This window comes from Ambystoma mexicanum, chromosome 1q, assembly GCF_040938575.1.
Source record: "Ambystoma mexicanum isolate Mex_15411 chromosome 1q, UKY_AmexF1_1, whole genome shotgun sequence".
Lineage (NCBI taxonomy): Eukaryota > Metazoa > Chordata > Amphibia > Caudata > Ambystomatidae > Ambystoma > Ambystoma mexicanum.
In genome coordinates, this window is record NC_090922.1 from 215325362 (window position 1) to 215338049 (window position 12688).

Sequence of the window (12688 nt, forward strand, 5' to 3'; positions counted from 1 at the left end):
GGTGGTGCAGATCTACTGATGGATTCAGGCCACGACCACACTTTCACACATTCTTGCACCAGAGGCTCATGTTGGTTCTTTCTCACAATTCTAACATTCAGTAGCCCTACTGCCGTACCTAGGTACACTTGAAGTGTCTGTGCGTCTCTTTGTAAAAGTGCCTTTGAGATCTCACATCACAGTATGAAAGTTCCAAAAGAAAGAGGAGGATACAGAACTTTATGTAATACAAAAATATAATTTTATTTCTATGGCGATTTACATAATAACAACAAAAGGTTTTATTTTTATACAACATAATTAGCGCTCTGAAATATATAAAATGAGATCTTTTATATTAAAAAAGCCATATTATTTTAAAACATAATTGAATGTTGGGAAGAGATTTCTGCGTTTGGAATAAACCATTTTTTAAAAAAAAAACTAAGGGAAGGCCAAAGTAAACAGACCAAAAAAACAATGAACAGTGAAGCTGAGATTGGGGAGGACAAGGACACAACAAATGTCCTGCTTTGGCACTTCACAGGTTGAATCTCTTATGTGTTAATACAATACCAGGGTGGTAAAACCAGTGAAGTTTAAAGGACTGGAGTACCTCCAACTGCAGGTTTCCAGTACTGACCTTTTTTAAAAGATTCTAGAACTAGAAGGCTGAAAATTCCACAACTGGTCACAAGTCCCTATGATTTTAGATGCTTTGCGAGAAATACTGTGGGAAATAACGGTCTTCCAAACATTTGGTGGGCGACACTTAAAGACCACACAATTTCATGCACTTGAATACTGTAGGACTTCCACTTGAGAATGTAAATGATCGTACATCGCGCCACAATGGAAATGTATGAACACATATAGAGTTTTGTGCAGCAACAGTACCCCCCAACCAACACTTTCAAGCAAATGAAAACCTGGTGAGATTCAGATTACCAAGTATTTCTGCAAAGGACACTTTAAGGGTAGCACCTGGACAAATGCGCCCCAACACTTACTTGCCCCCATTGATAATAATGATCCCAACATTCTCTCCTGTCGAACAATAAATACAATTATCTAACAATAGATCTAACGCCCTGGGGAAAGTGGGAAAGTAGCAGGAGAGGCCTGGGAGGTCTGCAGAAATGTCCTTGAATGAAGAAGCCACCCGAAGAGATGAAAATGATTTTAAAAAGAGCGCAGATGAGCAGTGATATAACGGTTACAATTACTTTTTTGTGTGGTAGGGATACGTGGAAATGTTTTACTGAATAACATTAAGGCCAGAGGAAGGCAGGTTATTTGCGAAAAGTAACACCGCAACCATCAGTTCAGCACCTTGTATTTATAATCCTCTTCCTAGCCGCTACCCCACATCTCTCAGGGAAAGCCCTCCACACCATAAGTTTGTTTTTAACTGCACACAATTAGCCCTCATACTAAAGGCTTGAGTGCGATGGCAATTTGGCCACTTTTATTTCCTTAAGTAAGGAAATAAAGGTGCACATTCAAAATCCCATGTGTCAGAGCAAAAGGGAGAAGATCGAACCGATTATCTCATCAGAAACGCCCACTTTAGCATCTTCATTCATTTCTGGGATGGGACATTGTGACTTTTTGAAATTGGCTACATCATTTTAACTTGTCCCCAGCGAGCATTCATTAAAGGCAGTGAGAAAGAGCACCATAAATAATAAAACAAAGTCCATGGGCAGTTATATTACAAGAATGCCAAGTATTGCTGTTGTGGGGAGAGAAATCGCCTCTCTTAAATTATGAGTTGCTATGGTGGCCTCCACTGTGCTCCTTTTGACTGTTGGGCACGATGTTGCTATAGTGCTATACACCCAGCAATGATTTAGATCAGGGGTATATAACCTGCAGTTATTTGGGAAAAACTCTTGCGATCCCTCACCATTGATTATACTGGCTAGGGCTGATGGGAGTTGCAGTCCAATACATCTGGCGAGCCAAAGGTGGCGCCCTCCCCCTAACCCCCCTGATTTTTATACAAATGATGCAACACTGGTTGTGTCCACGGTTCTGAAAAAATTACTTGAAACAAAAGTAGCGCAGTCATAACTTATTACTGAGAAATCTAGCCGGGACAGGAAAAAGACCAGAAGTAATGAATGTTAAGTGCTGATTTAGGAATTTCTCTAATTTGATAGTGGTTTAAGTCACAAAGTTTCCTTTTGTATTGCTACTAGGGGGAGGGGATTTTATTTGAAAAAGGAGATGTCTGACATATGACATAGATGGATATGGGAATATCAAAGCAGTTTCTTGTACATCTTTGCTAAAGAGATGGAAAATGTGTAACGGGAAAATTGTGATACTAAGAGTTGTTGGTGCAATTAGCTTCTCCTAAAAAACACCATGATGGCTGCCACATCCATAAGGCCAGAGTTGTATACACTGGGACAGGAAGGTGAGGCCAACTCAAAAAAGCCACACTCCCATCACAATATATATTCGCCTTCCTCTTGTACTAGAGTTACAACAATGGGTTCTATGGAACGACCATGGGTAGGAGAAAAGACCTAAATTCACTTCTCTGAGAAATTACCGAAATTCTGGGGGAAATCCACCCACTTCGGTTTCTCCCGCAGAGCAAAATTGGCATTTATTGTGTTTCCCATCTGCAACTTCGTTTTTAAAGTGTTTTTCCCAAAATGTTAGCCAATCAGAGAGCCAGCCCCAAAGTTTTGAGCAGGGAAAAGAAATTTGCCAATAAGCTGCAAACTGTGAAAAAGTGAACAGCACTCACAAAGTGATAATGGGGGTGAATCTCACCAACGCCTAGCTAAGAGCCCAGTCTTCAAATCCACAATCAACAATAATCATCATATACTAGAGACGTTTAAGAACCAATGAATGGAAATGCTGATGTCATCACTTTGTGACTTTACATTTTGAGGTTTTGTGACTGAACTATTTGTGTGCAAAACTAGATGCATTTATTCTTAAGCTATGGAAGACAGGCAACTGAATGTAAAGCTTTGATGAAAAAGGCAAGTTGGCCTTGCTATCCATGGTTGGTTTTGGAGGAAAAGGGGAGAGGACTGTTACTTTGATTTCAAGGGGCCCGTTTCAAAGTTTTGTAGCCCGGGCTTTGGATAGCAGCATTTAGGTAGTATTTGCATAGCAAGAGACTAAGGGTACATGCCTGAGTGAAACATTTGAGTTTTGTAGCAAACGCTGAACTTGAACGATTTTATTTGTGGTAATAATCTGGTTCCCACTTCTCGGTGTAGTAAACCAAGTGTGGTTGCACTGCGACTACGGGGGAAACCTCGTCTAGAGTGCTTTGGATATTCTGTCATTTTGAGCTATCACATTTGCCCAAAACATCACAGCCAGTGGTGTATGGCTTCTGGAGCCACGCAGCCTAAATTCTTCGACGCTATGCAAGTTAACAAGACAATGGCACTTCCGGTTAGTCGATTTTGTTCCAGTTTGAGGCACAACAACGTCCATAGGTAACTGCTTGCAACGACTGTTTGGCTAATGACAATGCTATCCGCAAAATGCACAATACCTAAAGAGGTTTCTTTCGTCACTGTGTACAATGCCAGAAAGATGTTATGAGTTGTAGTACATTATTTTCGACTTTACATCCTTTCATACAACACGCACGGGCGTTTTTAGCCTGTCCTTATAGTCTGGTTGCACAGTGCTTCGTATTCAAATGGACCACACGTTTGCAGAAGATGGTCCATTAGCCGATGGCAAACGAGATGTTAGAATAGGTCATGCATGCAGTTTCATACATAGGCCCCCCCATCACAAGCCTAAGACACTTGGGTAACAGGAGAAAAGACACATTCAAAGTGAATGCCCATGAAACCAGAAGAAAGATGGTTCCCTCAACTGATAGTTACGACTGGCCACATTCCCATAGAGGACCTGGAAAGCTACTGTCAATCACTGCATTTCTTCCTGTGCATCAAATTCATGAACTCAATCAGCCACTCCAAATCAGAGCTCTGTGCCGTTCCATTTCTATTCAGTTTTTTTAACCATCTCCTCCTTGCAGAATGGCAGGCGCAACTCGCCCAGTATCCATCCGTAGAAGGGAATGATGTGGCACACAAGCGGCCACGTGACGATGCGCGAAGCGAGTGCTGAATCTGCGTCTGTCCATCTCCACCCCCTCCTCCATTACAGGGGAGGAGCATAAGAGTGGTTTTTTGTCCTTGATCCCTTTTTTAATGTCACTTTCTGGTTCCCTTAACATGTTCAACCTCCAAGCACATCCGACATACCAGCCTCTCCTAGTCGTGGCCTCTTCCAACCCTGAGTAGTAAGAATCTTTGCCGTAATAAACCACAAGTGCTCGGCAAGACCGCCATTTCCCATCTCCCCACCCTCCTTTCTAGAAAGGTTCTTCACGTGGCAGTGAAATGCCCCTTGTCCATGGCACTGGAAGTCCTCATTCTTTACCATCCATGTAGTTACCAACAGAGTTGGAAATAGCAGCTTCAACGCCCCCCTTTAACGGGGTACGGCCGTTCTCCATTTTGCTTGTCCATGCTGGGGATCAGCCCACTCGCTCTACTTTGCAAATGATCTTCTCCTCAAAGAGGGGCAGCACTGCATCCTCCTCGGAGATCTCCTGGAACACAGCGTTGCAGTCAAACTCCTGGCTTTCCTTCTTGAAGTAATATCTGCAAATGGGGGGGAAACAATCATAATTGGTGAGAAGGCTCTTTGTAGTGCCACAGCATATAGGCAACACTTGAACATTGGGGGTCCATCTGGATGGGAACTTAGGCTGAGTTTCACCACAAAACCATGCGTCTCCACTGCAACTCTATCCACACCATTTAATGTGCCACATCTATAGCATAGGTATAACCAAACACGTGCAACATGAACTGCATTTATTAGATTCAATATAGATAAATAATGCTGATCTGCTCTGCTTCGGCACCCTGCTCCTGGTTACCCTCTGATTTCGGGCCCAGGTCGCTGCACACCCACCCGCACTGCCTCCTGGCAACCCTTGCACACATGGGTCTGTATCTGTAACACTACAGTCCCCCTATCTGAATTTATCAGACACCCCTGTCTGCGCTCTAAACCTGCACTTGCCACCTTGCTGGCTGCACTACCATTTGTTTTGTTGTTATCCCTTCCTCAGCACTTTCCATTTCCCGCCTCTCCCTTGCACTCTCCCCCTTCCCGCTCCTTTGCACTTGTGCGTTCTTAATGTCACTGGGCCTAGTAATATCGTTGTTTTGTTCCTCCCTTGTTCCCCTCCCTTGCCTCGTTGCGCTCTGAAACACTTATGTATGAGCGCGATACAAATAAAATATCATATCATATGGGGCAACGCTGATACTGAAAGTCATAGTATGGTTAAGTCATCCAAAGCGAAGTAGTTAAGGCCGATAGTCTACATAAAACTCATTCAACTTCAATTGAACTAAACTCTACTCTTCCCTCAGCCTTACAGATGATCTATAAACAAGGCCACATTCAACACATTATCTTGCCCCTCTATTTATTGGATCACCAAATGGGATTGCCTACTTATTTTTCTTCATTGTGGTCTACCACTCACTTGTAATTTCCTTTCTTGCTGAGTAGCTCCTTGAACTCCCACAAAGTGAGCGTTGGCTCCTTCGTTCGGATCATATACGGGATTCTCTCTCCGCAGAAATAGTAGACGATGGCGAGGCCTCCCTGCAACTGGCTCTCTGCATTTGCCTTCTTGGCCAGTTTGTGCCTGCAAGGAAGAGGAGGAAAGTTGGTTAAAACGAGGAAGGGTTACAGGCAGGCCACTCACTGAATGCTTTAGACAACCGTACATTTGAGGCCACTCTGTGGGAATATGGTATGAGGGTTCTCCCGGAGGGAGGCCATGGTAGTATCATTTCTAGTGAATTGGAATCGAGGGGATGGGTCACCTAAAGTGTCATCCTGCTGGGGAAGCATCGAGTTACAGGTAGGTCAACAGTGTTTTGTTTTGAAAAGTGTTTTTTTTCACTGTAAGGGTGGGGGTGAGGGGGAAGGACAAAACAACATCTCAGTTCCTTTCATATGAGCACGTTTCTAGTTATGTGGCTTTTCCAATTCATACTTACTCTTCAGGATTCTTGACTGTGCCAGTACCAGCTGACGGAACCCCTTCTGTGACCTTGGGACGATCTCTTGTTAAAGTGGGCTGCACACACCTGAAACATAAATGCACACAGGTTAGAATCACGTTTCATATTCAGTCCCCTTCCTCCACTCAATCCCCATTTAAAGCAATGGTCTGCCACTCAATCCCCATTTAAAGCAATGGTCTGCCACTCAATCCCCATTTAAAGCAATGGTCTGCCACTCAATCCCCATTTAAAGCAATGGTCCGCCACTCAATCCCCATTCAAAGCAATGCTGTACCAGGTCCTTTGCTCGATATCTGGCAATCTAAATCCCTCAAAAGACAGGCAGACCGCAAACCTAACAATATCACCATTCCCCATCAAGGTTCTACAAGAGACTTTTGGCTGTGCGGGTCCAAGAAAGCATTTAGGATATTTTAGACTGTGGTGGCTATTTACTGGTGCAAAAATAAAGCTGGAAGAGGAGGTTGACTTTAGATAAACCTTCTTCAGGACTGCAATATCTTTTAAAACTGAGGAATAGACCTTGGGGTTATCTGTTGCTCCCTTTGTACAAAGGTGAGTTGCTTTGCATAAATATCCACTTCATAGGTCGAGTATGGATTACACTGAGATAACCAGCACTCTGGCAATGCATCAGTTGATCGACTTCACTGGACATTCAAATATATTAATTCCATTTAGATTACCGTAGGTCTATCTAGGTGATATGCACTCCCATTCGCACAGACAACGGGCAACCTTGAGGCGTCTCACCTGGGTTTTTGCATCTTCGGTGCCTTTTTCTCTTCCACCAGTCGGCGGCGAGCCTCTTCCAGTTGGTCGAGGGTGTTGGGGGCGTTCAGAGGAGGCATCGAGGTGTCCTGCAGGAAGAGGTGGGCCGGCTGGGAGGTGGAGCGATGAGACGTTTTCTTCGTCTCCGGGCAGTGACTGAAAAGAAAGATCAGACAAAGAGAAACATTAAATCCACAGCACGTTGCTGATCAGATAAGGTTTTTTATTTTACATTTCTGGACATATGGTTGGCCGTCTGTGGAAAGAAGAGAGGATATTCTTATACAAACATTGGTAAGTCTCCCTGGAGTGAAGAGCATTCCTAAATGGAGCAGGTTTATGATTTGGGATTGCGCTTGACCTTGTAAACCCAATATATGGATAATATTTAAAATGATAAACCAACTTTCTTTCTTAAGACGCATAGCCACAAGCTGTAATGAACAGTTCCGACAACCAGCATGTGTAATCCTATTGGACCCCAGCCATGTATTTACTAGCTGATGAGGCCTTGGCGGTTCAGGTCATAAGCCGAAACTTCCACCAGGGAATTCAATTCTTGGAAACACTGAAGTCTATCGCTTAATCACCCCTGTGGGTCGATTCCATTGCGTAAACAGTGCTCATAAGGAAAATTGAGGCAATTGATCCCAACTAAAGAAAGGTGTGGAGCAGAAGACATTATGAGGCCTCTAAATAGGGAGAACACAAGTTAGTCTTGGATAGAAGGCCGGCTGGACATGAGACAAGGCAAGGGAAGGGATTGCCTGCGCAACAGACAATTCTGAATGGCGGACAAAAATTGGAAGGCTAGTGGCGTTTGAGACAGAAACATTTAAATTGCTTCCGTATAGAGGCCCATTGGCTCAGTCGTCAAAGGATGTGCTGGCCGATGGCGGCTGCTTGTTGGGTGAAGCTGGCTGGTCAGTTAATACAAGAGGCTGCTTCGGCAAAGTAAGGCCTCGGAGAGGACCCTTCTACCACAAGCCTGCCTAGTTGATGTCACCTAAATAGTAAACCTTTTGGGTTTCGGGGGCAGAGTTGTGTACACTCTGCTGGATCATGGCCCACCACTGGCAATTGTATGGCAAATGAATCGATAATGTTGCTTTTTAATATCTTCTTGGCCACTCTGAAGCCACCATGTATCTCTGAGCGCCGTCATCATCCATCGGTCTGGTGCCACCTAAAGCCACCCAGCTGTCCTCTATAAGAAGCGGTGTGTAGGCCTTCAGGGAATCTGCGTCCTCTGAGGGGCGTAGGGTGGGGTGCCCAGGCATAAACCCTGCATGGACCTTGCTCTCCTCCTGGCACTGAGGCATGTTGCAGTGCCTCAAGACGAGTATAAGCAGCCCGTCTTGGGAGGATACCTCAGCGGAAGCGCGCTCACTTGGAAGCAAGAAGACGCAGAGCAACACAGGTTGAATCCCTGGGACCGCGCTTAGAAACCTCACGGTATTAAGCGTGTTATAAATAACCACTCATGATCATAATCAGAAGACATCATGTAAACTCTACATTAAACAAACAAGTGCTAGTTGTGTGGAAATCGGGTGGACTCCTGGATGTGCCCATTTCTAGGCCCCAGACAGCGTGCTCACCTCATTGGGGTTTCCCGCTGGTGTTTCTTCACGATCTTGGCACTCTCCAGCACCCACTGCCACACACTCTGGTTGCGCCCCACCTCCTGATCCACAGCCAAAGAAGTGGACGCTGCTGTGGAGGACACCACTTCTTCCGGCCTCTGTGGCAGGGCGCAGCTGTCAATCTTCCGGCTACCTTTACTCCCCTGCGAGCTGAAACAGGACATACATGATAAGATTGACTGCTTTAAAAACCTCTGCACACTTCACCCGCATTCCTAAAGCAATAATGTGGATGTCTTTTTTCCCCCAAAAGAAATTAGAATGCACACCAATGTGCAAAATGAGCAACATCACACTGGCACACAAAACGTACCCGCCAGATGTCCGGCTGTCGATGGTAGAGCAAAGAGCAGCGTCCAACACCGGTGGCGCCTTTGTTCGAAAGTGACAAGCGGATGAGCCCGGCAGCCGTAGGTGTACCCCCTGCCCTCTGACCTTCCTTTGGTTGAGGGGCGATTGGGATCGTGGTGACAAGGTGGCCGGCGTCTTCAGCACCCGGGACAGGTGGTCGTCGAGGATGGACTGTGGATCGTCTTCGCAGGAGACTGCTGGCAAGACTTCCGGTTGGGCAGCCGGCGCCTCGTATTCGTCTTTTTCTTCTTCCTGTTGGTTAGAAGAAGGGTGGTTAGAGTTCATGCATGAAAACGAGTCGCTGCACGAAGAACGGGAACTCCCCCCCAGCCCCCACCACCACCACCACTGTCTATCTACTCATTACACATAAACAAACTGCACATTATATCCATACGTTTGGCCTCTCGGGGCTTTCATTACAGGATGAACCCAGTGACAGCCCTCTCTGTATCCCCGCGATATTCCAGCAGCCGCCGCTGCCTCAACAGGCTGTGACATGTCACTCTGTGCGGCTGCCAGGGCTGCATGCCAGCGCTTCCAGCCCGTCGACCCGACTTGTTATTGCCACTCGTTCTGGGAAAACGTTCAACCTCGCCCATCTCGCACTTGCTCTTGGTCTCACGTCATTCTACGGCTCCACAAATCCCGAGTCTTTCACCCATCTGCCTACGTGCCTGCCTTTTCCCTTCCTCGTGTCGCCTTTTACTTTTGCGCGCCTGATTGGGCAGAACAAGAGAGACTCCATTTTCTGGTTCTCTGTGTTCTGTCTTACTGTGTAGCCTCTCGTCCAGTCTTCACTAGTGCCTCTCCCTCAATGGCTATCAATGTACTATTGATAAAACGCTGAACGCCACAGGCCTCGGGGTGTGGTAGGTACAACACACACACCCACCACAATCCCCCATCCCACCTTTCTCTAGACACTTCAAAGCATCATGAAATCATTTGCCAGTATACCTTAATTCTTCTTCAATTCCTGTCCTTTTTCAAGTTACCTTGTTCACATTCAAGATGGAGAAGCCTCGATTTGTGTAATTTCTAAGCGGGCCATCTCCATCATTCTGCTTGGAGTTTCAGTAAAATCTCCACAGCCTCTCCCCGCCAGATTGTGCCCTCTCCCACCCCACTCTGCGGCTGGAAAATGCTGTCATGCATTGCCATTAATGTTGGACGTCGTATTCCTCTCACCTCCTTTAGCCTCTGCAGTCGCTCCTCCAGCCTCTCTTCCGCTTCTCTCTGCTTCTTCACCCGCTCCAAGGCCGCCGTCAGTTTGGCTGCAAATTCCTCCGGCTTGGCCGGCAACATCTCTGCAGTGGGGCGCTTGGTCCTCTGAGCAAAGGAGAATGCATGGGTTACTTCTGGAAGTACTTGCAACAGAGACTAACATAACATGAGAAGGCATGAGGATGGAAACCCAAAGAAACGATCATGGGCACGGTCTAGGACAGGACCAAAAACATTAGAGTGCAATAGAAGCAAGTCTAGGAAGCTTTGCTTTCACATGTCCCAGGCTGGACATCCTTGATTGTTCTAATGAATATCATTGCTTTTTCAGCGGAAAGAGTATCCAACACAGGACTCCCCTGTTAGTTAATCATGACACTAACAGGGTGGTGCATAGCTTCACCCAACAACACACTCTTACATAATATTGCGGTTCTGAATTGACACATGGAATATTCAGACCACAAATCCACTGGCTTAGTGTTGGCATGTATTGGACAGGTGGATTTTAAGTTATGAGGAGCTATGGAAAATGGACAGGTGGCTGTCTCTTCATACTAGTTGGCAATAAGGAGGGGTAATTGTTGCATACCAGAATGGGAACATGGGAAGGAATATGTGCAGCAGGGAGACGAAACAGGTGGGGTAAGGTAGGATCTCGCCACTAATCAACCCTACTAAAATACCAAAAAAATCACCCTTCTGCATACACCTCTCACAAAACTATACCTCTACAGCACTACACTACACCAACGAAACAAACCAAACATAGCCCCGCACACACCGACCCAAAAAAACACACCTGCGCAGCGACCAAAAAAAAAAAACACACCTGGGCTCAGCGAACAGTGCAAACCGAACTGAACTGTCAACAGCACATCACACACAGCTCACTTGCTCCCGCTCAGTCTTACTAACTTACACCGCCCCATACACTCTTGATTTACAGATCCACCAGAGCCCTAAGGGATCACGCAGGTGGGGACAGTGTGCAGTATAAGAATTTTTAACATAACATATCAATAAGGCAACTCCCCAGTAGGTCAGTTTGCCCCAGTTTACAAACCAATGCACTTGGACTAGTGTGAATATCTGGTTTAACAACGTCCCCAAAACCCAGTAGTTGACTTACAGGCACAAATGGTAAAGATGTCTGCCCATTGGAACTGATGCTCCGATGAATTTCTCGCTGTTGCTGCTTTTTGCTGCGATATGGAGGGACTCCATCTCTGGAAGAACAAAAAGTCATTAATTCAATACACTTTAAGGCAATTGATTTCCTACCAAGAACCTAATGACAAGGGGACGAGATGGCGAGAGAACAACTGATGAAAGGCCACAGACTTACAGCTAAAGGGTATCTAACGCTATGAGATTAGAAGCTATTGGGTGCTTGGTTATGCAGGCTCCAATATCCAGGACACTGGGCTTGGACAATTGTAGGTGGCAAATATTTTCGCTAAAAACGTGGGTACCCATGGTGGTATGGGGACGGTGCCATTTTGTGGCAAAGCTGGTAATCCTTGAATTCGTAGTGTCTACTTACACACTCCCATCCGTTAAGGACATGCTGTCTTCCGTGAGGGCATCACTGGAGATCTCGCTGTCATTGATGCTGGCCGCTGGCGCGTAACACTGAAAGGGTGGCTCTGTTCTCCGAGCAAACGACCTACAAAGTGGAAAAAGATGGAGAGACTTTTATAAATGGTCATTGGATAATGCTAATTTTCAAAAAAGAACCGGGCAGTCTCTCATTTTGTGCCCTTCTTCTGGATCTGCACATAGTCATCACACCACCAGCCCTGGCCTGCATCCGATGCTGGCATTCGTCAAAGGCCGATCATTTCCCGGACCAACTGTCATGTTCTCCAGATGAGAACTAGGCGAGGTTCTGGGATTTTTGGAAACCTCAAAAAGTATTCGTGAACTTAAGCATTCACATGTTCCACAGATTTTAAGTCCACAATTGAGGAACAGGGAAAAGAGGGGATTTAAACTTCATGCAGTGGCAACAAAGAACCTCGCAGGTTTGCATGGGCCATTCGTCCCTGAGCCATACCCTCGCATCATTTGTCTGGGAAGCAGTTATGTTCAGGGGTCTTGCAACTCAGTAGCCTGCTGAAAGTGTAGTATATAGTTTATTTAATGCTCTAAGGTTTCTATAGGTCCGGAGAGCTGAAAATGCCATCGAACTGCTCCAAACCAATACATGTTTTTTTTTATTTGGTCGGGGGCTAATTGGGAATTTATGAATGTCGATTGGCAGTTTATTCCAAAATGTATTAACTTAGTAAACCATTTATTTAATACCAGTGTACATCTTCTAAAATGTCCAATCCAATGGCACCCTGCTGTTGCTGGATTCCCTTCTATGTGCTGGTTCTCATGGCAATATCCAGCTTTTTGAAAAGTCTGCTTAGTTCAGCCGCATAATATCTGCTGTAGCTTGGACACATCTAGATGGGCCTACAGGGCATGGGGGTATCTGGGAGTTTCCTAAACAGGACTCTGTGCCCCATAGACCTCCAGGGGTGGGTGCGAGTCAGTGATGCAGTGGCGTTCTACTTGGGCCACGGTCACTTACAAGATCTACTGGGTTGT

At 45.7% G+C, this 12688-nt stretch overlaps 1 protein-coding gene across 1 annotated transcript in view; it reads right to left on the reverse strand.

Moving 5' to 3' along the window:
- Window positions 1-218: 218 nt before the first annotated feature.
- Window positions 219-12688, reverse strand: part of LOC138526753 (axin-related protein-like) — a 32236-nt gene continuing 19766 nt past the window's right edge. The window contains exons 4-12 of the mRNA XM_069637423.1: window positions 11634-11756; window positions 11220-11316; window positions 10052-10192; window positions 8823-9112; window positions 8465-8659; window positions 6846-7019; window positions 6066-6155; window positions 5543-5707; window positions 219-4643 (exon numbers count right to left, since the gene is read on the reverse strand). Of these exons, the coding sequence (XP_069493524.1) occupies window positions 4517-4643; window positions 5543-5707; window positions 6066-6155; window positions 6846-7019; window positions 8465-8659; window positions 8823-9112; window positions 10052-10192; window positions 11220-11316; window positions 11634-11756 (1402 nt within the window). The 3' untranslated portion in view covers window positions 219-4516. The remainder of the gene's footprint in view (window positions 4644-5542; window positions 5708-6065; window positions 6156-6845; window positions 7020-8464; window positions 8660-8822; window positions 9113-10051; window positions 10193-11219; window positions 11317-11633; window positions 11757-12688) is intronic.